Source organism: Leopardus geoffroyi, chromosome A1 (genome assembly GCF_018350155.1).
Source record: "Leopardus geoffroyi isolate Oge1 chromosome A1, O.geoffroyi_Oge1_pat1.0, whole genome shotgun sequence".
Lineage (NCBI taxonomy): Eukaryota > Metazoa > Chordata > Mammalia > Carnivora > Felidae > Leopardus > Leopardus geoffroyi.
Genome location: NC_059326.1, coordinates 197,213,446 through 197,240,979, shown reverse-complemented (window position 1 = coordinate 197,240,979; position 27,534 = coordinate 197,213,446). Strand labels below are relative to the sequence as shown.

The 27,534-nt window shown below is 52.5% G+C and overlaps 1 protein-coding gene across 2 annotated transcripts; it reads right to left on the bottom strand.

The window, feature by feature from the left end:
• Nucleotides 1-95: 95 nt before the first annotated feature.
• On the bottom strand, nt 96-22,758 carry IL17B (interleukin 17B). 2 transcript variants are annotated; one of them, XM_045437521.1, is made up of 3 exons: nt 22,614-22,758; nt 2,303-2,592; nt 96-543 (listed from the first exon to the last, which is right to left on the bottom strand). In XM_045437521.1, the coding sequence occupies exons 1-3, from the start codon at nt 22,677-22,679 to the stop codon at nt 312-314; spliced, it is 588 nt and encodes a 195-aa protein (XP_045293477.1). In that variant the 5' UTR covers nt 22,680-22,758; the 3' UTR covers nt 96-311. The 2 variants fall into 2 exon arrangements, with proteins under 2 accessions (XP_045293477.1, XP_045293487.1); XM_045437531.1 differs by lacking the exon at nt 22,614-22,758 and adding an exon at nt 4,771-5,231.
• Between the last annotated feature and the right edge of the window lie 4,776 nt (nt 22,759-27,534).

The window sequence follows — 27,534 nt, the reverse complement described above, 5'->3', positions numbered from 1 at the left end:
CTTACAAACCCAAATTAAAGGAAGTATGTGACTGCCCTAAATGGTAGAGTGAATGCAGTATTTTTAAAATAACCTATGTCAGTGTTGGAGACCGCTGAGCCATGGAATATCCCTTTTTATTGATCTGAAATCTACATCCCAACAGCCTCCCATCCCCCACCCTGGTTTCGGCTTCTGAGCCCCAAGGAGCGAACCCAAAGTCTCGCTTTACAAAAGACAGCGTTTACTTTTCATTGGCCTGGCTTGGCGCGAGGGCGCAGGGAGGGTGGTCTCCGCGCGCGCCCCCCCCCCCCCCCCACGCAGGCTCTGATTCAGAAGATGCAGGTGCAGCCCACCGCAATGGTCTCCATGACCGCACGCTGGCGGCAGGGCCCGGTGCGTGGTGGCAGCGGGCAGAGGCGGCGGCGCACGGGCACCTGGCTGAACACAGGCACGCTCACCATGCTGCGGTCCTCCTGCATGGTGAAGGGGTTCACGCAGCCCAGACACAGGCACCGCGCCTCCGGTAGGTCCGCGGGGATGCGGCTGGGGTCGTGGTTGATGCTGCAAGAAGGCAGGAGAAAGCACTGAGTGGAAGGCGGTGGCGGGAGGGGGGGGGCGGAGGGGAGAGCAAATCAGTCCCCAGGTCCCACACCCCTACCTTTTCTCGCTGGGGTTTTCATTCCCACAGCAAGACTGCGCGGTGGTGGAGGATGGACAGTAATTAACTCCGTGTGCCAGGGGAGAAAACCAAAGATCTCGGAAGGCAAGGCAGCCCCCAGGTTATCCAAGCTCAAGGTCACCCAGCTCCCTTTCATCCACCGGTTGCCCATCCCAGTACTAGATTCTGCTCTGGGATTGCAAAGAAGCTAAGGCCTTCTCCGTCTACCCGCCCACCCCTGCCATGTTCATATCCCTGGGGAACTTCTTCCGTGGGAAACGATAGATGAGCACATTGATGCCTAATCCTCAGGAGAAGAGGAGTCAGGAAGCCTGGGTTCTATTCTGACTTCGTTTCTATTTGTTCAGCACATATTTTTCAGACACCCACCATGTGAGTCTGTCCTGGACATTAGGTGTTCACTGCTGGGCAACACAGACAAGTTCCCTCCCAGACCTGAGAGTACAGGGACTTGTTTTATGACCTTGCCTTCTCTGTGCCTCAGTTTCCTCATCTGCTAATTGGGAGGGAGGGAGTTTGACTGCAGACCTACAGCATCAGCATCACCAAGAGCTTGTTAGAAAAGCAGAATCTCATCCCTGCCCCAGACCTCCTGGATCCAAACCTGCATTTTTATAAGACCTCCCCTCCCCCCCCCCCCCACCCAGATTCAAGGGCACAGTAAGTTTTGAAGTCCAGCTTTGAGCAGGATCTCTATGGAGCCCTCCAATTGCCACATTCCAGATACGGTAACCACTAAGCCACATGTGGCTATTTAAATTGAACTTAATCAGAATTAGTCAACTATCCCTCAGTTAAGATAAATAAATTTAAGACAAATAAAATAATCAAAATTAGCTCCTCAGCTACACTAGTTACTTTTCAAGCGCTCAACAGCTCAGTGCCTACCGTGTTAGACTTTCCATCATCCCAGAAAGCTACGCACTTCTAGGATCTCAGGACCCACGTTGCGCCCCTAAAAAATCTTTGGCCTGACTTGTGAGTGAGGACCCTTCAAGGTTACTCGGTTTCTTCCAGCACGCAGGCATTTGGCCCCTTGTGCATGCCAGGCTCTGTGCTTAGAAATAGAGCTTTGACTGAGGTAAGGCACCGACCCTGTAGTCTGAGAACAGCGGGTTTTGGTTCCCGATCACGTGGAGGTGTGTGACATATCACTCTCTGGGCCTCTTCCTGCAGATTTTGACGGAGTGGGGCACGAGAGTCCTTAGATGACTCTGATGCGGACACTGGGGAGGTGCCAGTCGTGAGAGGCAGATGCAGACACAGAACTCAATACTGCCCTGCAGGCGCTGTGACTGGGAGGGTGTACAAGGCACACCGAGGCAGAGGAAGTGAGAGCCTTGCAGGCACTCCAGCGGGGACGTGGGGAACACGAATGCCAGGGCTCTGCACAGACAGCTCCTTTAATCACAAGCCTATAAAACCGACGAAGTTTGAACTACTGTCACCCCCACTGACACGCAAGAAACTGAGGCTGCCCAAAGCCACGCAGCGAGTAAGGGGCAGAGCCGAGATTCAAACCCAGGCACTCGGGCCTCCCAATCCAAGGTGTAACTATTACGATGGTGGGGACAGTGGGCACGGTGCCCCCCCTTCCGCCCCCCACATGCAGCTTGCCCGTGGCTGCCCAGCCCAGCCTACCTGTAGCCCCAGGGCGACAGACTCCTCTTGTTGGACAGCCACAGCTGCAGGTTGACTTCACACTTCCTCCTGGCCGGCTCAGAGCTGTTCCTCAGCTGGGCTACCATCTCCCCGAGGTTCCTCTCGTATTCCTCCATGCGGGCGTACGGCTTCGCCTGTGACACCAGGTCCAGCGGCACCTGGTGAGGCCCAGAAGCCAGCGTTCCAGGCCGCCCTGGCCCCTTCCTCTTGCCTTTGGGGTTTCTGGGCTGGCCCAGCCCCAGGAAGATGGAGACGGTCAGAAGGAACAGCTGGGAAAGAAGGCCACACGTCAAAGATAGGAGAGCCGGGTGTCCCTCTGGGCCAAGACTCCAGGCTCAGGGAAGAGAGAGGGAAGAGGGCCTTTACGGGGACCGCCCCACCTGCCAGGCCACCACAGGTATAGACATGTGGACAGGACTAAGTCCCGCCTGTATCACCTCTTCAAAATCTCCCCAACTTTCCATTTATCCATCTGCACCACCCTCCCTCAACAGCCTCCCACCTGGTCTCCCCACATCCCCCCGGTCTCCTTCAATCTGTTCTCCTCACCATGGCCAAGGACAGCTGCTTGAAATGCCGATCTGATGTTAACCTCCAGCTTGACCATTCACCCTTAGGGTAAAGACACCCCTACTCTGCCACATGGTCTGACCTCTGCTGAGCCCTGCCTCCTCCAATCTTACCCCTGACTTCCTCTCACACCTGCGCTCCAGCCTCTGGCCTTCTCTCGAGCCCTTCCTCCCAAAATGCTCCTTCCTGCCACAGGGACTTTGCACAGGCCGCCACCCGCAGAGTCCTGCCTCCCTCATTCATCTAAATGCCTCTTACCCCTCAACCCCTCATGTCTCAGCCCAGTGTCACGTCCTTCGGGATGCCTCAGTGGACCTTTTGGGGCTCTCAACACCACACGCCCCTCGCATGCCTGCAGACTTAGAGTTCACGTGTGTGGTTCTGTTATGCATCCCTCCCCTACTAAGCATGGACTCCACGCAGGCAGGCATTGCAGCAGCTTCCATATACTGTCTCCTCCCCTGTGACTGAGTCAGTCAACGGCTGTCACCATCCCTGCCCCTTCTGTAGCTTACAGTCTGGGTGGGGGAACAGACGGTGAACAAGTAACAAGCACCTAAATCTCTAGCGACGAATGTGATGATGACACAGGCTGCCTGTGGCTAGAGATCAGGGCCAACCGCTTAGCAGCAGCCGAGGGGTCCCGCAAGGCCTTTCTGGGGAGCCGGCATGTAGGTGAAATTTGAAGGATAAGAGGGAGGCAGATGTGGGCAGAGGGAGTCTAAATATCTCACGGGGGGTGGGGGTCGGGGAGGGGTGGCAGCGTGAGAAAAGGTTTGCGTCGGTGAAGAGCTTTGCCGGGGAAACCGCGAGGCTGAAATAGAGTGTGCAGAGGAGGGGGCGTGAGATGAAGTTGGGGAGATGGGCAGGTCGCGGCTGAGGATCCCTGTTGGACTCCATGACACCTGTGCCCCCCTCGTCTATGCCCGGCCCTCTGCCTGCCCCCCACCCCATCCACGCCTCACCCGTATCCAACCTCGCCAACCTCCGTCCACTTCTTCCCATAGAACCCAGAGCGTCAGGAAAGTCTCTGGCTCGCTCAGGAGAAGCCCCGGGAGCCTGGCAGGACCCGACTCTCCCGCAAGGCAGGGAGAGAAGGGCCAGGACTGGGGTGGGGCCCAGGGCTCGCCAGAAGGGAAGAATCTTCGTTGGGGTGGGGGGCAGGGAGGTGGGGGTTCATCTTGTCCCTGCATCTAACCAGGCTCCCACCTGCCCCGAACCACTCACCTCAGCACCTGCACAGCCCAGGCCTGACCGATCCAGGCTACCCAACAAACCTTGACCCTTGGACACAAGTTCCAGCACAGCCCCTCCTGGCAACACCACTGCTTGGCACAAAATCCACCAAAGAGATTCAAGTCGCTAAATTCTTCCCTTTTGGTCCCGGATACCGGTGCAGGAAAAAAGGCCTCCTTCACAATTGGCTTTCTCCTCTGGGCTGCTCACCCTGGCGCCCTTGAACTCGGGCCCTCCACTCAGAGAAACCCAGAACAGGATCCAAGTCCCCCCACCTCCCCTGGGAAACAGAAACACAAGGACTTGCCCAAGGTCACACGGCCTGGCTCTCAGGACCCAGGGACTTCTCTGGAAGAACCCCGATAACGGAGTTTGCCAGGCTCCCCCGCCCCGGATGGCTTGGGCCTGAAAGGGCTTCGCTGTGGACGGGCTGAGCCCAGTTCAGGAGCCCGAGCTGTCGGCCATGGCCGCAGGCTCTGAGACCGGTCTCTGTTTCTTCCTCGCCCTGGGGGAGAGACGGCAGAGGGAGAACTCACCTCTGCAGATTCCAAGCCAAACAGAGGCAGCCATGAATCAATAGGAGAGAAGTAACGAAACACTCAGGCCCTAAAATGGGGTGGGGGTGGGGAAGAGCCACGTACCAGGTTGTGCGGCCAGTCCATCCCGCGAGCCAGGCGGTTGGCCAGCAGCTGCCGCCCGCCTGGAACCCCAGATGCCTCCGCCAAGAGAATGGCAGCAACAGGAAGGAGCGAAGCAATTATAGCTCGTCAGGGGGCTGCTGGGGGGTGGCTGGGTGGGCTCGTCATCAGCTGGGAGCCTCGGGCCCCCAGCTGGCTGGGCCTGGCGGCGAGGGGCGTGGGGGCAGGCCAGGAGCCGGGCCGAGGTGCCCGGGGGCTGTTGACTGAGGGACAATGCCCTGTGTGTCCGGCGGGGCCCTGGCGGGTGGGACCTCCGCCTGTGGCCTGCGGCTAGCCACCCGGCCGGCACCCACAGGGCCGGCTAAGACAATCAGCTTCGTTTGCTTTGGGGATGGCAAGGGGGTGAGGGCGGAGGCGGGACGGGCTGTCCGTTGGTCAGGAGAGCAAATGTTCTCGAGTGTGCCAGCCAGGAGCGGGACGCGGGCCCCGTCTCCCGGGGAAACAGCCTCAGGCCCTCCGGCCTCAGCCAGCCTCAGGTGAGTTCAACGGCCCTGGGTGGGGGAGCCCCACCCGCCTAGTCAGTTCACAGGAAGGGAAACTGAGGCCAGAGCAAGGAAGGGACTTGTCGAGGATTACACAGTGGGTAAGAGACGACAGAGCCGGGATTCATACCTGGTCCCTGTGCAGGCCTCTATCCCCCACCCCATGCTGTTTGTCTTGGGATATTTTTTGCACAATTCTGGCCTGCTGTGAGCATGTTTCTGAATCTGTGCTCCTGCGCCGGCCAAGTCGCAGTTCAGGAGGACTTCGTGGCTGGCTGTTCTGCCCTTCCCGATGCAGCGCCCACCCCCCCACCCCCATTCCATGTAGAGGGTCTTCCGTCCAGGGGCCTGCTCCCGTGTAGCTGTCTGTGACTTTGACTCTCTCTCAGCCTCAGTCTCCTTCTCTGTAAAATGGGAGTCATGCCCAGGAATCGACAGTCGCCTGGCCCCTTTCTTTCTGAAATCGTTCTGAGCTTCACTTCCCACCTCTCTAGGATGGGGGGAATCACGGCGGCCACTACTTGGGGCTGTTAAAAGGAGTAAAGGAAATAAACCGTGTTTAACAGCTGGCACAGGACCTGACACGTAGTAAGTGCTCAATAAACACTTAGCTGTTTATGACGAAAATGATCATTATGAAATAATCATATAGTTGTTATTATAAACATTAGCCGTTCTCATTAGCATTAGAGCCTGCGTGGTTCTCATCGCTCAGCCAACTCTCCTTCCTACCCCCCCGGGGCCCTGAGAGAGCTCTGGGCTTCACAGGCTCCGGCCGCAATGTGGTGAGCTCGGGTGACCCCAGGATCCCACGCTGAACTGAGCAGCCCCGCGGGGGCCTAGGTCTCTCACCTCAGGTGAACAACCTGGCCAGGCCCCGATGTGAAGGAGCCAGTCCCCCCAGGGAGGCGGAGGAGGGCTGGGAGGGAGCGTGCAGAGGACAGGGAGTGTCTGTGAGCAAACACTGGGGACTGCAGCGTCTTGCGGAGGGCCACTCCTGGCCATTTACAGGAATCGGCTGAGGGAGAGAACGCTGAGTGCGACGCGCTCCTGAATGTCACAAGATTAATCTGTCCGGGGCAGGTTTCCACAGCATAACTGAGAAACTGGCTGAGGCGGGAGCCCGTGGAGAGATACCACCATATTTGGTCAAATGCTAGACAGGACTCTATTCTATCACTGGAAACTCCAGAGGGAGGGGGGACTCCGAAAATACCTCCTCAGGCAGCGAGGGCCCCCACTCCGACTCCAGGCTGCCTCAGCCCCACCGCCACTGTCCTCGGGGCAAGCGTGAGGGGGTGAGGGCTGGGGGGCAGTCTCCTCGCTACCCCTCTGCTGCAGCCGGCAGAGGGACCGACCAGCATGCAGCTGGGGTGGCCCCACCCGCAGCCTGGCATTCACAGAGAGGGAAGTCTCAAAGACACGACTTAGCTTCCTTAGCTTCCAGCTTCAGTGTGCGTCAATATGGATTCCAGCGTCCCGGCCTCAGAGCTCTGACAAAGCAGGCCCAGGAATCTGCACCTGACAAGGAGCCAGTCTGGGAGCTACAGGAATCCTTACCCGTCATCTTCTCCTTCCCCCACCCAACCTCCACTTGAGCATGGGAGACGGAGGCCAGGGAGGGGTGGGCCTCACCCTAGCTGACATGGTGTGTTGGTGTCAGAGCCCCATGAGGCTGGTTAGAGCATGCCTCAGTCCCCTAATTCTTACTGCTCTTCCCCCAAAGTTTACACCTACAGCCCTGGGCCCGGCTGGGGCTCCAGACTCCTCCCAGTCGGGACGGGGATCTGTGAGGTCCCCAGGGAAGGTGCTTCAGGAAGTCAAGGATGGGCCCAGTGACCATTACTGGGTTTCCCATGCCTGGGCCAGCTCGGGCCTAGAAGGAGGTCCCTTCCTCCAGCCTAGGTTTCTAGAAACCACTGAAGGGTCATCTGCCCTCAGAGATGTCCTAAGTGTGAATGAACCCTCCTGGCAGACCACCATGGGACCCAACCCAGACCTGAGAGGGAGGCCTAAGAACTTGGGGTTCTTGGGTTCACGGCAAAGTTGGAGTCGTTAGGATTTTTTCACGGAAGGTGGTTGGCACTCGTAAATGAGGGAAGGGGCGGATGTGCTGGAGAGGAAGGGGCAGGGGGTGGTCTTGCTCAGTCTCCAGACAGCCCTCTGGCTGCAGAGCCTGCCATGAACTGTGCTGTGCTCACCACCAGGTGGCGCCACCAGAAAGCCAGACGACCCTGAAGAGGGGCCGCAAGCCCTGAGGGAACCTCACACCAACCAAGTCTGAATGGGCCCTAGCGTTGCAAATGAGGGGACCAAGTGATGGGGTATGGGTCCTGGGCCTGCCCCTGGCAGCCCAAGTGACCCACTGTTAGGGTCAAGCTTCCAGTCACTGCAGGAAGGGCACAGCCACCGAGAGTGAAGGGGCAGGGATGGGGTGGAGGCCTCCGTCTGCCTTGTGAGTGATTCCCTTCACTTGGAGCATCTAGTATGTTCTAGGCCTTGGGCATTTGTCACCAGGACATCATAATTTTCAGAAAATAACAATTAGTAATAGTAATAGCTACTGCTTAATATCTACTGACTGACTGCCAGGCCCTGTGCTAAGTCCTTCGTGTGCAATTGTTTCATTACATCTTCCCAGCCACCCTAATTTTATCCCTTATCTACAGAGGGGGAAACTGAGGCTCAGGGAGCCCAAAGTCACAGGGTTCAAAGCAAGTTTGTCTGATTCCTGTACATGCTGTTCCCTGCAGTGGGGGAAAGAAAGGAGAGTTGCAGCCAGGAGAGGAGAGGAGATGGCCAGCTGGTCATTGAGGAGGGGCTATGCTTGCCTCAGCCTTACCTGGACATCCTCAACAAACAGGTCCGTGAATGCTGGGGAGGTCACTGAGCCCAAGCCCAAACCAAAGTCCTCAAGGGGACCTGAGAGCTCCCAGGGGGTGAGCGAGACGCCCAGCAGTGTTCCCGGCACGTAGTAGGCATTCGCGAAATCTTTGATGCGTTGACTCAAAGCAGCTATATGTAATATGGAGTGTTAATGCTGGAATGGAGAACGGGAGGCCAGAGCATCAGGGACCTGTAGGAAGAGGTATAGCCCAGGGGTAAGGGTTCAGATTCTAGAGATGGACAGACCTGAGTTTTACTGCTGCCTCTATCAGTTCACAGCTATGTGTCCTTGGGACAGTCCCTTGACTTCTCTGAGCCTTAGTTTCTTCTGCACAGTGGAGATAATAATAACCTGGCTTGGATAGAATCTCGTGAGGATCAAATGAGATAACGCATGTTGAAATACTTAGCCGAGCGCCTGCCAAAAGTAAATGCTCAATTAAAGGTGGATGCAATGGTCACTGCTATTATTAAAACAAGTTCTGATTTGGGCCTTCAAGGATGCTTCTGGAGTGTGCTTGGGTGGGAAGGGCATTGTGAGGTGGGAACAAGGATAGAACGTGCAGAAGAACGCACAGGCCTCGTTTCCAGGAGACTCACCCTGGAGCAAGGAGGGCCTGTGGGATTCAGTCTAAAGACGTGCCCAAGTGAGCCCAGTACGGTCTGGGGGGGCAGGAGACTAACAGGCGCCTCTCTTGCAAGATGGAGGGGGGCTGTGGCCAGGAAGGCGCATCCTCCACAGGAGGTCTTGGCTCTCCTGACATGCTGCCCACCCCGCCCGCCACCCTCCTGGGTAGGACTCTTTCTCCCAGGCCCATATTTGCACAAATGCCTGCCTCACTGCTCACTCGAGAGCCCCAGCCAAGAGGCACTATTTTAAGCTCCCTGGACGGGAACACTGTTGGTGGGAACAGACCCAGCCAGCAAACTCCCAGTTCTCAAAAAAGGGAAAGGCCTGGGTGAATGGGAGGCCCCTGGGGTGTCCACATGACCCTCTGCCCAGGCCAGGTGCCGAGGCCTTCTCCCCCATTGGGGGGGGGGGCAGTCAAGGAAATGGGAGTAGGGGTAGGACTCTAGGAGGTGGACTTGCACTCGGGGCCTGGATGGCTAGGGCCTCCCTTCTGCCCAGCAGCCAGCCTTGAAAACACCAAGCGTGTGTTTCTGAATTACTGATCGACTTCGCCCGGTACCTCGTCTCTTGTTAGCACTCACCACCCATACAACCTCAGACCCGGGGGATGTCCCGTGCGGCCCCTCCCAGCACAGGATCCCCTTTTTAAGCATCTTGGTTGGACACCTTCATTGTAAGGGAGAGCTCATTTCTCCCTGAGGATGCACATCCTACTTTTCCTAACCTCAGTGAGCCTCAGGTTCCTCTTGGGGTTGTTTAAATGGATTTATCATGAAAATTATGATGTGCCTGGCACACAACTGGTACTAAATATTTGGCACATTTTAGCTGTTTTTATTGTGACTTGATTGGCTTTGTGTGTGCCTGTGTTAGTTGGATGGTGTTTTACTTTATTTATATTTTTTAATTTTTTTTTAAGCTTTATTTATTTTTGAGAGAGAGAGAGAGAGACAGAGTGTGAGTGGGGGAGGAGCAGAGAGAGGGAGACAGAATCTGACGCAGGCTCCAGGCTCCGAGCTGTCAGCACAGAGCCTGACGCGGGGCTCGAACTCACGAACTGCGAGATCGTGACCTGAGCTGAAGTCGGATGCCCAACCGACTGAACCACCCAGGCGTCCCAGTTGGATGGTGTTTTAGTGCGTGTATGCTATTTTTGCTTTTTGATTGTGGAAAAACAGTACAGGCTAATATTTAAAGCATGGACTCTGCACCAGAGTGACCTGAACCCCAGCCTCTGCACACAACAGCTGGGTTAGCTTGGGCAAGTGACCTGACCTCTCTGATCCTGTGTGTGTCCTCCTGGAAAGGAGGGCAGATTTAATGAGATGATGCATGCAAAGCGTCTGGCTCAGCATGTCGCTCAACGAATGCCCTGCTATTATTTTGTTGTACCCATTGTTCTTTACTCTTGCTCAGTCAGGTCACCCAGAACAATTCTAGTCAGCCCTCTTCTAGAACTTTTTAACTGCCAGAGGCCCAGTCATAGAATAGACTGCCCTGGGAAAGAGCGAGCTCCCCATCAGCCGGGTTGTTTTAGCAGCAGTTGGGAGTGGTATGAGGGAGGTTCAAGAAGAGGAAATGGGGGGGTGCCTGGCTGTCCCAGTCAGCGCGGCACACAACTCTTGATCTCACAGTCATGAATTCAAACCCTCCACTGGGCATGAAACCTACTTAAAAAATAAAACCAAATAAAAACGAAGGAAAGGGCCGGGCTTGTTGAGTTTTAACAGTTCCCCTTCTCAGCCCTGAGAGGTCTGAGTCCTAGGTCCGAGGCCTCAGGCCCGCTGATGGGCCTCCACTTGTCCAGACCAGGAACAGGAAAGAGCCCAAAGAGGCCCATGAGGGATATGGACTAAACAGCCTGTCCCCAGAGCAGACAGAGGCGCCGGGCCCCCTGCCCACCGGCATATCTTCCCCTCAGTCCCGGGGGATGTTTATTCTTCGGTCAGAGTTTATAGGACGTCTGGACTTACAAGATCCAGAGTTCTGACTTTTCCCTGAAAGCTGTCAGCCCCTCCTCCTGCTGGGTGGGTCTGCATCTATTTTGGGTGGGAGGCCCCATCGTCCAGGAGGAGGGTACAGCCGTGAGAAGGGTTCTCTTCAGCCCCCCAGAGCCCAGACCTGGTGGAGAATAAAGCTTGGGCTTGGGGAGGGGGGGAGAGAGGATGGAAGGAGAAAGAGCTTGCTGTCACCTGGCTGTTTGTAGGAGAGGAGTCCTCCAGGGGAGGGGTGGGGAGAGGGGAATTCCTTGGCAGCTTGGGTTCAAAGGCCTGCTCCCCCAACATAGCTGAAAGGCATGGTACTTCTCAGAGTCTGCCTTACGTATTGGCTTCTGTTACTGGCTCACACAGCGATGTTTTCACTGTGTCTGTTTTGGTGTCTGTGGGAGCGTGTATTTGTGGATGGGGTCTTACGGGTGCGTGTTTTGGAGGCCTCGGGTGAGAGCCTCTTGCGGATTGGGAACGCGGCTTATTCACACACGTGCTTCTCGGCGTCTGACTCAGGAGCCAGCTGTGACCAGGGCAGGCCTTGCTGAGCCACCGGAGAAACTCTAAGAGCTACCCGATACCCGCCACTTGGGGGACAGGCAGCGACCCCAGGACAGGTCCCACTGCCCTTCTTCAGCAAGGAGCCTTGACGGCCGTAGCCAAGGCATCTGTCCCCGGTCTGCCTCCCCACCTGGAAACCAGTCTCAAAACTGTACAGGCTCTTAGGGCTACAGGGAGTCCCAACCTGGGCCTCCCTGCAGAAGGAGGTCAGAACCTCCTGAACTTTCCTATGAACCCGTTAGCTGATGATACTGAGAAGGCGCCCCAGGTGGTCATTTAAATATCTTGCCTAGGGCCTTCTGTAAGTTTCTATGAGCTGTGACTTTACTATATGGGCAATGAAAAGCCTCGAGAGTCCTTGAAGAGGGTTCACTCACCTTTTGACAAAGACATAATGTGTCAGGCACTGTGCTTAGCCCCGGGTCATACAGCAGTGAACAGCTAACAGTTCCGGAGCTCATCATCTCAAAGAGGACGGCAGATACAACAATATTGATATTTTAGGACCAGGCTGAGGGCCTGTGACCTCCGCTCTCAGGGCCTGTGGAAGAAGATACAATGTCTCCAGTACGTGACATCTTGTCAAATTTCTACTGAAAGGACGGTTCTCATAAATACTGTATTTGTGAGGGAAGAGGAAGAAATGGCTGGCTGGTGGGGAAGCTGACCATTTCCAAAGTCTGGTTCCCAGGAATGAAGCCTCCATAATTGTTCTAATGTTGGAAGACAGTTTCAAGGGGTGCCTGGCTGGCTCGGTCAGAAGAACATGTGACTCTTGATCTTGAGGTCGTGAGTTTGAGCCCCACATTGAGCGTAGAGATTACTAAAAAAAAAAAAAAAAAAAAAAAAAAAAAAAAAAACTTTTGTTAAAGATTAAAAAAAAAAAAAAAAAAAAGAGTTTCAAGGTTTCCGGCCCCGGGAGACAAAGGTGGTATATATACCCTTCGGACCGAGACAGACGCTGCCGATAACTGCGTGGTGGTAAGAGTGAGAGCTTTTGTGTATGTGTAGCTCTCAACGGTTTACAAAGCACTTTTACATCCTTGACTCTACTTATTTCCTTGTGTCAACCACCCGTGAATATAAAGAATTTTTCTAGAAGAGGAAACTGAGGCTCCGGGAAGGAAAACAGTGAGGAGAAAAAGTGCAGAGCTTAGGCTGAAAGCCTGGGTCCCCAGGGCCACTTTTGACCACCACCTGCCCCTAACCTTTGCCCCAGCTTAGGGAATGAGCTTTGGGAACCAGGCAGCGGTTAGAGGTGGGCACCCATGTCAGTAGGCAGGATACACAGCACCAAAGTCCATCCGAATTCTCTTCGACATGGCCTGGCTGTGCTCTGTGAACAAGCCTACCCTGAAGAGAATTGCGTCTGGCAAGAGGGCTCAGTGCCAAGGGGCCATGTTTTCTGAGTCAGCTCTGGAGAGAATTCTAGGGTCGGGCTGACCCCAATCTCTCTCTCTCCACCAGGGGTGGAAAAACTGGGACTGTTTGACTCCTCGGTCTGGTGATTACATAGCTGTGTCCACAATTTTTTGTCTCCCATATTGGGATTCCCTGGCGTTCTATCCCATTATCTCAACCGCAGGGCTAGCTAGCTCTGACACTGTCTTTCCAGAATTACTCACAAATCTCCAACTGTTTTAGACTGTTTCCTTGAACCTCAGGATCAGCAGGACCTTACGGTCATTTTGCTGGCTTCTCAGTGATGCTCCTAGTAAATGCTCCCTGGTCTCTTATTAGGCGCTGCTTGATTTAAACGTCTGCCTCCCTGCTCCTTCCGTCTGCTGATGACAAATTTGCTCTTTGAGAACAGATGGAACAAAGTTGCTCCTTCTGCCCTGTGACGAGCAGTGTCACTCAGGATAGGCCACATTGTGCAGCGGTAAGAAACACCTCCCAGATCTTGGAGGCTTACTCCAGCAAAGGTGTCTTTCTCACCTACGTTACGAGTCCTACGTAGGCTCCCGGCGCATGCTCTGCTCATCTGAACCGCTCAGGGACCCAGAATGATGGACGCTTCCACAAGCACCACAACAGGATCAGGGGGTTGGAGGCCGCGGATTTATGCAGGTCAAGAACGGGCCCTGGAGGCTCTGCTCCAACCACTTATTTCCTTCCGGCAAATTCTTTCCTCTGTAAGGGTCAGTTTCTTATCTGTCAAATGAAGATGAAAAAGTACGTCCCTCACAGACTTGCCGTGAGGTTAACTGAGAAGATGGATAGAAGCCCTCAGCACAGAGTCTGGTTCATAGAATGAACTCCATAAACGTCAGCGGTTATGATGTTAACAGAACATTGGCCGCTTAACGGGGGCTATCATCTCCAGACAGACACAGCCCTGGCTCTTTCCACGCTCCCCCATCTTGGCCAGTTTGAACTCTTTTGAAGAGTTAAGGAATTATTCTTCTTCCCACACGTTATTTTCACATTTTGGGGGGGGGGGGTCATGTATTATATCTCATGAGGGAGGAGCTTGACGGTTCAAAGCTGAGGCAGAAAAGGTGTATGTCTGTGTGTTGCCAACCCCAAACTAGATTTACCCTGTTCAAGGTTCATTACCAAGTCCTTTGGGAAAGTTCAGAGAATGGAGATCAAATTTGGAGAAGTATCCTAGCTTGAGATAAAACCCAATGGTGGAGAGACACAGAAATCAAACTGTAGAATATCCGAGTTAGAAGAGACTTTCAGAGGGGCTCCTGGGTGGCTCAGTCGGTTGAGCGTCCGACTTCGGCTCAGGGCATGATCTCGCAGTTCATGGGTTTGAGCCCCGCGTCGGGCTCTGTGCTGACAGCTCAGAGCCTGGAGCCTGCTTTGGATTCTGTGTCTCCCTTTCTCTGTGCCCCTCCCCTACTCATGCTCTGTCTGTCTCTGTCTCAAAACTAAATAAAAACATTTTTTAAAAATTAAAAAAAAAAAAAGAGGCTCTTGGAACAAGCAAGTCTCATCAACTCTTCTCTTTTACAGACGGAGAAACACAAGTCCAGAGACGAAAAGAGACGGATAGAATGTCACACACCAATGAGGCCTGAACCCACTCCCTTTAATCCCAGTCTTGGTGCTATCCACATACCGCATAAGAGGACAAGGGGACACCGTTCTTCACCGTTGGGATGGGGGGCCGATGGGGGTGGAATCTCTTTGGAATTGCGGCTTGTCCTCAGTTCACAGAGTTGTACTCGGCAGAGTTGTAAAGCTAAGAACTTTATAAACATTACCTTATTAAGGCTTCTTGAAAACCCAAAGTCACAGCTCCTCTGGGTCATGGGACATGCGTTGAGCATCCAGTGAACAAACAAAGGGTAACGTTACATTTTTCACTTCGTTTAGGAAACCTGGCTTCTAATTATAGGATTTGTTTAACAGTCCTGAATGGTTTACGAAGCCTTGGATCAGCCTCAGTCCCCAGGAGGGTCAGCCGGGGAGACACGGACAGGGTGGGGGCAGGGAGGCAGGGAGAGGCCTCGGCAGCCAAGGGGAGAGATGGACAAACAAGGTCAATTTAAGCCAGGGCCTAGGGGGCGCTAATCGTCCCTCATCCCCTCAACCAGGTGGCTCCCAGTGGGAAATTATCTCCAATAACCGTCACCATAACGCTTTCATACAGGGGCAGTGGACATGAATTTGCTCTCGGGCAAGCAGGTAAGACAAGGGTCACATTACTATTCAGTGCCCTCTCAGACTGAACCCCCTGCAACCGCCGTCATTATTAGCACACCCCCTACCCCTTCCGGGGAGGTGGGCGAGGGGCTGGCTCCACCTCCATGCTTATTTCAATAAATAACTTTATTTTAACTAAGTTATTTTTTAAATAAATCTGTATAAATGCTGTAAAATACTATTATATGAATACGTTATATTCCCTTAACACAAAAATAGAAATTAGAAAAGATAGATGTAAAAATGGAAGTCCCTCATGTTATATATAATATAATATAATATAATATAATATAATATAATATGATATATAACAAAGTGCCTATGGTTAAGGTCACCACCTAAGGAGGCAAGGAGGTTAACTAAGGGGTAGGGAATGGGGTCATTATTAGGCTGAAAGGCTCCCCTGCTAATGCAGCCCAAGTCGGGGTATGGAGATCTTGCCAAACTGCTTCCAGGACAAGACAGTTAAGGTCCAGCCCATCTACCATCCGGCCACATTTCCCTCCTCACTCAGGACCCCATTGCAAGCTCAGCCCAGCCCCTGCCCCTCAAGGAAACCCCTCAAACCCTCGCCTTGTCCCAAATGTCCCTCTGCCTCCATTCCTGACTCAGCACATGTGCTCACACACACACACACACACACGCCTCTAAGTCCTTTGGACAATGCAGCCTGTGCTTTCTTGAAGCTAGGTTCGTGATTTCCAACGTGGGGGGTCATTCCAAGCTCAAGAAAAATATTAGGGTCTTTTATTTTTACTTCTATCTTCTCTAATGTCTATCTTTTATTTGTTAAGGGAAGAGGCTATATTATTAAAATCGTGTTTGGGGCACCTGGGTGGCTCAATCAGTTAAGCATCAGACTTCGGCTCAGGTTGAGATCTCACGGCTCGTGGGTTCGAGCCCCGCGTTAGGCTCTGTGCTGACAGCTCGGAACCCGGAGCCTGCTTTGGATTCTGTGTCTCCCTCGCCCTCTGCCCCTCCCCTGCTTGCGCTCTGTCTCTCAAAAATAATAAATAAACATTTAAACAGTTATTTAAAAAATCGTTCTTGACAGAATTTATAAAGATTATTTATTTATTTATTTATTTTAAAGTTTCGAGAGAGACAGAGATAGTGCAAATGGTGGAGGGATAGAGAAAGAGGGAGACAGAGAATCCCAAGCAGGCTCCACACTGTCGGCACAGAGCCAAACGCGGGGCTTAAACTCATGAAACTGTGCGATCATGACCTGAGCCGAAACCGAGAGTTGGACACTTAACCGGCTGAGCCACCCAGGTTATGCCCCTAAAAAGTTATTTTTAAAACAACTTACTTAAAAATAAAGTGTTGTTTACTTCTAAGGTTTTATGATTAAAAATGTTGAGTTCCCCTGGACCAGGGCTGGAAACTCAGTGCTCCTTAACTCTGGGTGGAGTGAGGGGTCCCATCACCCCCCAAGATTTCGAGGCGTCTTTGCTCTCCTGAGTTGGGAAACAAAAGCACCTCTCATTCTTTCTGACTCTTTCACATTCTGAGCAGCTTGGACGTTTAGATGCATGAAGATAGCAAGCACACAGTAAATTCATTATTAAACTGTGGTAAACCCAGGATTCAAACTCAGATCCAGTGGGCTCCGGAGCCAAGCCCCATTCCATCCACTGCGGACACTGTGTGACACACGGATTAGTGACATATATCTGTTCTACTTCCAGCCCCTCACTCGGTACTTTTGCAGAGAACAAGCATCAATAACATTTATAAAACAGTTAGCAATGCTGCCCAGTGCTGCGGGACTTGCTGTGGGTAATATGGGGTCAACAGCATGGAAGCGGCAGAGGGGCCAGTCCACCCTCCATGTCTCCTGATGTTCCCTTAGTTAGCCCACCCACTTTGGGGTCCTGTTGGTGTGGGAGGGCTTGGGCTTTGCTTTCTTTGTACATCACCCGCTGGAAGCCAGAAGTTCTATGGAGCCATGCTGGGAGTGGGGGGCAGGGGAACACTCCCCGGGAGGCCGATCTCTAGACCCCAGGTGTCCTCATGTGTAAAGTGGGGTGAAAAGTCCCACCCGTCTGCCTTCCTTGGGGATCTTTGGGAGGATCCATAGAGTACAGGACAGAGTCTAGGGAAGGGGCTGTTGGGGGCAGGTGGTCTGGTTAAGAATAGTGCCTGGGGAGGAGTGTGGTTCAGGTGGTCTCACGTTTCAGACCCCGGGGAGTGGGGGTCCAGGACCCCTACCGCCCAAGTCAAGAGATGGGCTGGTGATGAACTGGCAGCAGAGAAGACTGCCACCACCATCACTGAACATCCCCAGAAGCACCTCTTCTCTCACCTCCCCCAAATACCAGGGTCAAATTGCCCTTTTCAAAACAAGAAGGCAAGGAACCGAGACTCAGGTAGTTCTGGCCCCCTGGGAAAAATGGTAGGGTGGGGGGAGGTCGGGGTACACCACCAATCTTAGAGGGGCTGAGGACCTCAGCCACTAGGCATGTCGGCCAAATGGTGGCCTTCTCCAACGTCACTTGTCTTTAATGTCCAGATCCGATGGCTTCAGTTCCGGATCCACACTTTTGACAAAACTCAAACTCCCTTGAGTTTTACGGGAGCGAGTGCCTCCTGAATTAGTCCTCACTTGGCACAGCCTGCTTCTCAAGGCACTGGCTCCTAACTTGAGCTCTTGTCCCCGCTCACATCCCCCCTCCCCACCCCCACATCACCAGGCGCCCCCTCCTCCCAAGCACCATTCCTGGGAATACAAGGCTGTAGTGGTGGCAGGCCTTCCACTGGACTGTTGAGGGACAAATGGTGACCGACAGCGTGCACACGACATCACACTTGGTGTGCAAGCCCCTATGTCACCGTCATTTCCCCAGGGACTTATGGCTGGCCCTGTGTCTGCTCAGGCTCCAGGCTCCTCCCCGTCCAGAGCACATCCTGGCTCTCTCTAGCTCTGCACTCCTCCCAAGTTCCCCACCCCCCACCCCTCCTGGAGGGGTTGCTGCCTGAAGGGACTAAAAGGCCCCTAGCCCACTGCTGGTGAGAGTACTTAACGGGTTACAGCCTCTGTGGGGGGACGGGGACCGGAGGGCTATGTCAGAACCACAAACGCCTGAGACCTTTGCTCCCACAAAGGGCTCTTCCAGGCCTTCGCGACAGAGACACCCCCGCACGGTAATGCCATGGGCACCAGGACCGGCTTTGCCGCCTCACTGATGCCAGCAAAGGATTGGAAAACTTTGAGATGCTCATCCCTACATCCACACAGCACTGGTGGCCTGCAGTAGGACACATCCCCCCGGGGGGACCCTACGCAGCCATCAAAAGAACAGGGAGCCCCCTCTGTGATGCTAGGCTGCAATATAGGAGACACGTTACTAAGGAAACGAAGTAAGGTGCAGAACAGGGTGAACGGTATGCTCCTATGTGTAAATACAAAAACGCCAGGGCTGTATATGTACCTGCCTGGATTATCGTGGAAATATAAGCAAAGCATCAGCATGGATTCTCGTGGAAATACAAGCAAAGCTTGGTGAGAGATTTCCTCCGAGGAGGGGAGAGGTGGATAGAGGGCGGATTCAGGAGGGTACTTGCTTTTCATGGTATGCCATTTAGAGCTTTCTGATGGTGACAATGTGTAGATATCACCTATTCAGGCAATAAATGCTAATTTTAAATAGAAAAAATAAATACCTGTTGCCGCATGATGTGTATCATTTCATCCCCTCTCTCTCCTCTGGGCCGGGCCCGGGAGGCTTCACCTTCGTGCATCCCTGAAGCGACCTTAGAAGTGAGTCTGGTCTCACCGCTCCAAGGCGGGGACAACCACATCCAGCGTGTCTCATTTGTTTTCTCCCTCCCTTCCCCGGTAGCAAGTTGTCCAAGCCCTTTATTGTACAAACAGAAAAACTGAAAAGCAGAAAAACAGCTTGGGAAAATTGGGTACCCAACGTCATCTAGTAAGTGAGCCTCCGTGCAGTTCTGAATAGAGCCTCTGTGCTTTCGTTCATGCTGTTCCTTTTGTTTCGAATGCTCTTCCAGTCCACCGTACGGCTTTCCAGATTCCCAGATTGGAATGACCTCTAGGTATGCCTGGCGCGTCCCTACGCTACTGTCCAAATCCCCCCGCCTTCTCCATTAGCCAGTGGGAGCTCCTTAGTAACAGGGACTTGGTCTGCATCTCTGGAGCCCCCCGCCGGCTTCAGTGGGAAGCCCAGAGCAGGAGTTCAATGTCTACAACCTGAATGCATGAATAAAAGAATGTATGAGCGCCTTTGTTCTTCCCTGTTCGGAAATCCTCTCGTGTTTCACCGAGACCTCTCCTATCCCTCGGCGCTGTTTTCTGTCCGGGGCCCTTGTGTCTGGGCCTCTTTGCAGTTCGCTCTGTTGCAAGCTCGCTGTGAGGGCGCACACACGAGTCGTGCCTTCTTTCCGCAACGTCAGCTTTATTCAGTCATAGAGCGAGGTGAACATACTTATAAAGCAGGCCCGGGATTCCAAGCTCCAGGCCATTTGACTACGTGTTTAACTTGGCTTTTACATGTCACACAAAGCAAAGCACGAGACAAAGTCACGCAGCAGACGAGAAATAACAAGGGGTAGGAAGTTACCGAACCCCACGGGCCGTCAGCCCGTGGACGCGCAGTGGAGATGAGGCCTCCGTCTGTCCGGGCGGCTCTCAGCACGTGCTGCTTGTCAGGTTCAAGCAGTGGAGGATGTCTGTTCTGGTCCAAGAGCAATCGGGGGCATCGGCCTTCGGCGGCAGCTCCCTTTTTGACGTGGTCGGATGTGAAAGGGTCAGCGTCTTGAAAGTCTGACAGTTTGCTGCAAAAGTTCTCCCTTTTTAAAGGGATTTCATCAGTCGCGGGCCTTTGCAGACCCCCTCTGGTCCTGCTGGTCATCAGTTCTGAGCGTCGTCAGCCTGGGCCGGTTTCGGCGGTATCTGGTCTTTGGTGCAACGCCCTTGGTTCTTGCGTCACGGCTTGAGGGAAGTTACCGCTTGACACGAGTGACTCCATCTTGTCTGTATGCCGTCTTTCTCCCTCTCTCCCTCCCTCCCGCCTTCTTCCAGGATCCATGCTCAGAGAGAGGTTCCAGGAACATTGTTTGAGTCTTTGCATCGAGCCGTGCCTGAAGCTGAACCTACCCGAGGCCTTCTCAGTCACCGGAGCCAAAGAAGCCACTAAGTGTCTCGAAGTCACTAAGAGCCGAGTTTTCACCCCTCCCCATAAAAGAGTGTTGTGTGAGAACATTCTGAACTGTATCACAAATGGCCTGATCGCTTTCAACAACACGTTGTATACAGTAGGCAGCTCTATTTGCTTAAGGAAAGAAAGCACCAGACCCGGACCCAGGCCCTGAGGCTGGGTGATGGAGCAGAAGAGTTGCCCAACTCTTAGGGTTCGGCAAAGGTTGTGATCTCACGGCTCGTGGGATCGGGCCCTGTGTCGAGTTCCACGCTGCCAGCACAGAGCCTGCTGGGGACTCTCTATCTCCCTCTGTCTCTGCCCCTCCCCTGCCTTGCTTGCTCTCTCAAAATAAATAGATAAACTTAAAAAAACAAATAAAATAAAATAAATCATTGACGTATCCTCAAAGGAGCTGTTGGGTTTGGCCGGCACAGGCACACAATAACCCGGACACAAGAAGGAAAAATGGTGGTGACAGGAAACCGGTCGTGGTTGGGGAGAAGACGATTATCTTTTTTTTTTTAATCCCAGGATAGAAAGAACAAAGAAGCCAATCTAAGTGGGACGGCCTTATAGAACAAATTTATGAAGCTAATTGCCAAGGCGTGGCCCAAGATTCTGGAGTGTGGTAAAGAGTGGGCCCCGCGGTGTTTGTTGAGTGAATTGTGGATGGCGGTAGGTTTTGATTAGCTGTGGCTGTCACCCTACAAGTCAGTTAGAGGCCAGGGTCTGACTCCCCATCTTCTAGTTTCTGAGGAGACTGCTATTTCTAGCACCCCAGGTTCATGCGCTCAGGGGTGTGAATTCTGCCAGCTGCAGAATGACCGGTGAGAAGACAGGCAGAGGATCTTGGATTTAGGCGAGGGTTGTGGCGGTTGGCTGAGCCTCCATCCAAACCCACTCCTAGGGTGCCTTCACAATGCAGAGTCTAGTCTGCTGAAAACATTCCTCAGACCTTCTAGAGTTCTAGATGAAGGTCCTATCCCTGCTTCTTCATTATACCTGATGTCAAGTACCACCATGTGGGTTTTCTACAGCAATTTTGTATTATTTATAGACCGAAGGGTATCGCCCCAAATTCATATGTTGAAGCTCTAAGCCCCCAACACCTCAGAGTGTAACCTTACTTGGAAATAGGGTCATCGCAGATGGAACTCGTTCAATGGGGTCACACGGGAGCAGAGTGAACCTTAATCCAATATGACCGGTGTCCCTATAAAAAGGGGGACTTTCGAGACAGACACCCACAGGGAGAACGTGACGTGAACGTAAAAGCACACGGCAGACTAATGCATCTCAAGCCAAGGAACACCAAAGACTGCCAGAAAACCACCGGAAGCTACAAGAGAGGCCTGGAACAGATTCTCCCTCACAGCCCCCAGGGGGAGCCAACCCTTCCAACACCATGCTCTTGGACTCCAGAACACCAGACTCCAGAACCCCAGAACTTGGAGACAATATGCTGTTGAGCCACCAAGCTCTGGTACTTTGTCACAGCAGCCCTAAGAAGGTAATATAGGCAGTGTCCCCAACGGTCCTGCAGATCTGTCTCTTGTTGCAACTGTGTTTGGGATGAACAAACCCAGGGATGCCCCTTCTCCCAGCTTCCAACAACCCTCCAACCTCTTTTCCAGCCACAACCTTTTAGAACATCTTTGCAGCCTTCCCCTGCCTCTGAGACCAGCCTCTCCACCATATTTGGAGCTGAATTCTTTATTGCCAATGAACCAGGAGCTTCCTAGAAGCTCCACCAAGGTGGAGGGCGCCATCAACTGCCCGGTCAATATGCATCTGCAGACCTCCTACACCTACCGCTCTCTGAGCTTCTGCTTCAGCCATGACCATGTGGCTCTGGATGTAGGCCACTCCTTCCATGAGGTGGCTGAGGAGACGTGCAAGGGCACCGAGCTCTTGAAGATGTAAAACCAACACACCAGCCGCACCCTCTTCTAGGACCTACAGAAGCTGTCTCGAGACGCATGGACGCCATGGAAGCTATGATGGTCCTGGAGTAGAACCTGACCCACGCTCTTCTGGAGTTGCCTGCCCTGGGTTCTGCTGCACAGACCCCCATCTCTGTGATCCGGAGAACTATTTCCTGGGTGGGGAGGTGAACCTCATCAAGAAGATGGTGACCACCTGTCCCACCTCTGCAGGCTGACCAACCCCCAGCTGGCTGGGTGAGTATCTCTTCGAAAGGCTCACCTTCAAGCATCACTAGGAGCCTCTAGAGCTCAGCAGCCTTTGAGGGGCCCCTCTGCACCCCCTGGTGTCAAGGCTTCTGCCTGAGCCTCTCCCTGAAGCTGCTAGGCAGCTTTTAACCCACCCTGGAGCCCTCTCCCAAGCGGGAAGCCAAATGGAAACAATAAAGCTTCGGTGGGGGGAGGGGGGGAGGAAGAAACTAATATAGAGCCCTTACCAGCTTTGTGGGCTTGGAGGGGCCGCTGTGGAAGAGCCAAGGGTGGCTTCCTGACCCCTGACTCATCTACAGCAGTGTGTTCTTAAAGCCAGCGGTGGGGCAGCCCTTTCTGATTCCCGCACTTCTGACGGCAGCAGAGGTAGGAACTGACCTGGAGGGACAGCACTGTGGTGTTCTCAACTGAGTCGTTTCCAGACCCTGCCGAGAGCTTCTTCAGCCTTCCTAACAATTGCGTGAGCACCTAATTCCCTGTAGTGAATTCCTTTCTGCTTGAATTAGCAGGAATGGTTTCCTACAGCTGAATGCTGACTGGTCCTAATTCACTGGACATTTAACACCCTATTACATTTTTGATTTGGCACCGTTGGCATTTGTAAGTTGTAACACAAAGTAAGTTGTCAAGGACCTTTGTGACCTTTTTTTTTGGTTTGTTTTTTAAATCAAGGTATAGCTGGGGCACTTGGGTGACTCAGTTAAACATCTGACTCTTGATTTCAACTCAGGTCATGATCTCACAGTTCGTGAATTTGAGCCCCACGTCGGGCTCTGTGCTGACTGCTTGGAGCCTGCTTAGGTTTCTCTCTCTGCCCCTCCCCTGAGCTGTCTCTCTCTCTCTCTCTCTCTCTCTCTCTCTCAAAATAGATAAATAAACATTTATTTAAAATTAAAAAATAGGAATGCCTGGGAGGCTCAGTCGGTTAAGCGTCCAGCTTCAGCTCAGGTCGTGATCTCACAGTTCATGAGTGCAAGCCCCATGTCAGGCTCTGTGCTAACAGCTCATTCCATTCCATTCCATTGCATTCCATTCCATTCCATTGCATTCCATTCCATTCCATTCCATTCCATTCCATTCCACGACTTACTCATTCCATTACTAGAAGGCCGTATCTCCCACTCCCCTTCACCCATTTTCCCCAGTCCCTACCCCCCTTCCCTCTGGCAGCCATCGGTTTGCGCTGTGTACTTATGGGTCTGTTTCTGCTACTTGCTTATTTGTTTGTTTTGGTATATAGTTTCACATATAAGTGAAATCACAGGGTTTTCGTCTTTCTCAGTCTGACATATTTCGCTTAGCATAATACCCTCTAGGTCCATCCTTGTTGTTGCAAATGGCAAGATTTCATTTCTTTTTCACGGCTCAGTAATATTCCCGTGTGCTTATATACCACATCTTATTCGTTCATCTATCAATGGACACTTGATTGCTTCCGTATCTTGGCCATTGTAAATAATGCTGCCAGGAACATGGGGCTGCCCATACCTTTTCAAATTAGCGTTTTCGTTTCTCTGGGTAAACATCCTGCCCTGGGATTACTCAATCGAATGGTATTTCTTTTTTTTTCTGTTTCTCTTTTAAAACCTATATTCTTTTTTTTTTTTTTTAATTTTTTCTTTTCAACGTTTATTTATTTTTGGGACAGAGAGAGACAGAGCATGAACGGGGGAGGGGCAGAGAGAGAGGGAGACACAGAATCGGAAACAGGCTCCAGGCTCTGAGCCATCAGCCCAGAGCCTGACGCGGGGCTCGAACTCACGGACCGCGAGATCGTGACCTGGCTGAAGTCGGACACTTAACCGACTGCGCCACCCAGGCGCCCCGGTATTTCTATTTTTAAGTTTTTGAGGAACCTCCATGTTGTACGCCTTTCGAAAAGTGATAATTCCCTTTTTTTTCCCCCCTGATAGTGAAAAACAATAAGTGCTCGGTGTAAATCAGGAAAATATCAAATCCAGAAAACAGTCATGAAGTGGGCTAAAAGCACTCAAATCCCCATATTCTCTCAAACATCTAACAGTGCATTTTCACACACGCGTGCAATCACATGCACATGCGTTACTGGGGTGTTCCTCTGCACAGTTCAGGGTGTGATCGGTGTGGCCCAGTTGGTCCCACGGGTTTAAACATTCAAGGCCCACATGATGCTTAACAGCAGGAAGAGAGACGGGCCCCGGAGCCGCTCTCTCTGAGGCTCTCGCCACCGTCCTCGCATGTATCCAGGGGACCCCCCGTCGTTACAGGTGTCTCGGGAGGGGGCAGTGTGCAGTCCCATGCAGTGCTACAGCAGGTGCACAGCCTGGGGTAGAAAGACACGAACGTCCAGCGGAAGCTGGTCTCGGTGAGTCAGATCCCAAATTGTGGATCAAGTCCACACCTTCCAAAGCGGCCACAGAGGTAGAAGCTCATATTCTCCCCAGCCCAGGAAAGAGCCCCAGGGCCCCTCAGTGCAAGCCTGTCCCACGTCCTGGGGGTCAGGGGGGGTCACGGAGGTCTGGGAGGACCGTGCTACACCGCCATTACCCCAGGTGATCCACACAAGAAGTGGGTTATTTCCTTCTCGCGATGAAGCTGGGAAGCTTATCCTCCTTCCTTTCCCAGAGACACGCCTGCCAGTCACTTCCCAGTGACCTTCTGTCCTGGCCTGTCTATGCAGTAGCCTCAGGGACGGACAGAACACAAACTCAGCCCCCAGCAGGGCACTGGGCTACATCCGCACTCTCCACCCCAACGGATACATCATCTAGTTGATCCTGGTAAAATACGCGTTCCATAAAATCGACCATTTTCACCATTTGTAAGTACAAAAGTACGTTCGCAGTGTTGTGCAACTATCACCACGATCCACTTCCAGAACTTTTCTCATCATCCCAAGCAGGGACTCTAGACCCATTAAACACTAACTCCGCATTCTCCTCCTCCCCCCCCCCGCCCCCAGTTCCTGGCAACCCCCATTCTACTTTCTGTCTCCATGAATTTGTCTAGTCTAGGAATCTCACAGAAGTGGAGTCACACAACATGTGTCCTTTGTGTCTGACTTACTTCACTTAGGATAATGTGTTCGAGGTTCGCCCATGTTGCCGGTGAAAGAGAATTTTGCTTTTTCACGGCTGAATGATATTGCACGGTGCGTGTAGGCCACATTTTGTTTCTCCATTCATCCACTGAGGGACCCTTGGGTTGTTTTCGCATTTTGACTATTGTGAATAACCCTGCTGTGAACATCAGTGTACAAGTATTTAAGTATCTAGGGTATATTATATTATTATTATTATTATTATTATTATTAATATTGCCATCCAAATGGATGTCAAGTGGTATCTCATTGTAGAACACCATTTTACCGAAGTGGGATTATACCATATATTTTCTTCTGTACCATGGTTTTTTTTTTTTTTTTTTTTTTTTCAACGTTTTTTTATTTATTTTTGGGACAGAGAGAGACAGAGCATGAACGGGGGAGGGGCAGAGAGAGAGGGAGACACAGAATCGGAAGCAGGCTCCAGGCTCTGAGCCATCAGCCCAGAGCCCGACGCGGGGCTCGAACTCACGGACCGCGAGATCGTGACCTGGCTGAAGTCGGACGCTTAACCGACTGCGCCACCCAGGCGCCCCTGTACCATGGTTTTTTACCTCAATAATACACTGGGGACAGCTGCGTGTGAAATGATGTTTTTCAGAAATCGGCTTGATTACAATTGTAACCGTTTCTTCACCATGACTTCCTCCTCAGGATCAAAGTCAGGCAATGAAACAAAAGTCTTATCCTTACCAAAGAAAACATAGGAAGCTTGATTTTTAACTCAGGGGTGATGGCCCTTTTCAGTCCATAATTATCTCCCAACCCATCACCTCTCATCAAGTCAGATCAGTACGAAGTCAGAGATGGGGGTTAGGGGAAGGTTGGGGGAAGTGTGAGATAAAATTCATAGGATCCCTGGGCTGGAAGGGACTTGCTAAATTGCCACCCAGCCTCTGTTTGCATTCCTCTAGTGACAGAGAACTCATCACTTTACCAAGAGAGCTCATTTGCCCATTTCATCCTCGGGTAGGCTCCATCAACTTCAAAAGTCCTTCTTATGTAGATCTAAACCCTATCTTCCTGAAGGTTCCAATTATACCACCTCACTCTCTTCCTTGATCACCAGAAGCTATAAGACCTCTTCCAGGTGCCATGAGTCTCCTGTTCTCTAAGCCGTTCACCCTCCTGGTTGGGATTCCCCTTACCCCTAATTGCACACACGCTCTGGGGACACAGAACTCACCCAGCCCACTCTCATACCCCCCCCACCTCTTAACAAGAAGCCCCCTTCACCTCCCAGGACACTTTACTCACACACACTAAGCCGGGGCCTTATTGACCTGTTTCCTCTGGGAGTGCAAGGATTCTCAAGGCTGTTTTTGCCACCGTCTGGGGAAAAAAAAAAAAAGCCACTTCCCAGAGTGTTTAATACACATAAAGCACCCATAACTCCCAAGAGAGGGTATGGGAGGAAATAAAAACGGGCTTCAAAATGCATGAGACAGATTTATAGAGACTGAGTCACACACGGCTGCCCTTTAGTGAGCCTTTTAAGATATTTTGGTGCTGGGACACCTCCTGTCCTAGGATCTGTCTCCGGGTCGCTCAAGTCCTTGTCCTGACCTCCGGTGATGGTCTTTCCGATGACAGGGGTAGCCAACTCACTGCTCAGCCGGGCACAGAATTCTCGGCCACAGGACTGGTGGATCTCTCTACAACATACACTGGCAGTTTTTCTCTGTTTTTCCTTTCTGCCTTGATGAAAAATCCTTGATGGTTACACACGAGTAACAGAAGCATGAGGTATGTTTCACAATCTCCAAAGTGGATTTCCCATCACTTTGATAGCTCTATCAGCTGGTTTTTTTACCCAGCGATCTGTTGGTGGTGCTCTGGAGGGAGAAACTGGGAGACGGAGCAGGGCGGGGAGGGAGGGTTGCAAGCCTTCCCCGACCATGATCTTCCCTATCCAGGGATGGGCTTATGAATGGAACCCATGCTCTTGGTCCAGGACGGAAGGGAATGACCTAAATGGGACAGCGCGTCTGCCATGCCTCGGGTCTGGCATCCTAACCCTTAATACGATCTCCCATTTGCGGAGCACTTACTCATACGCTGGCAAT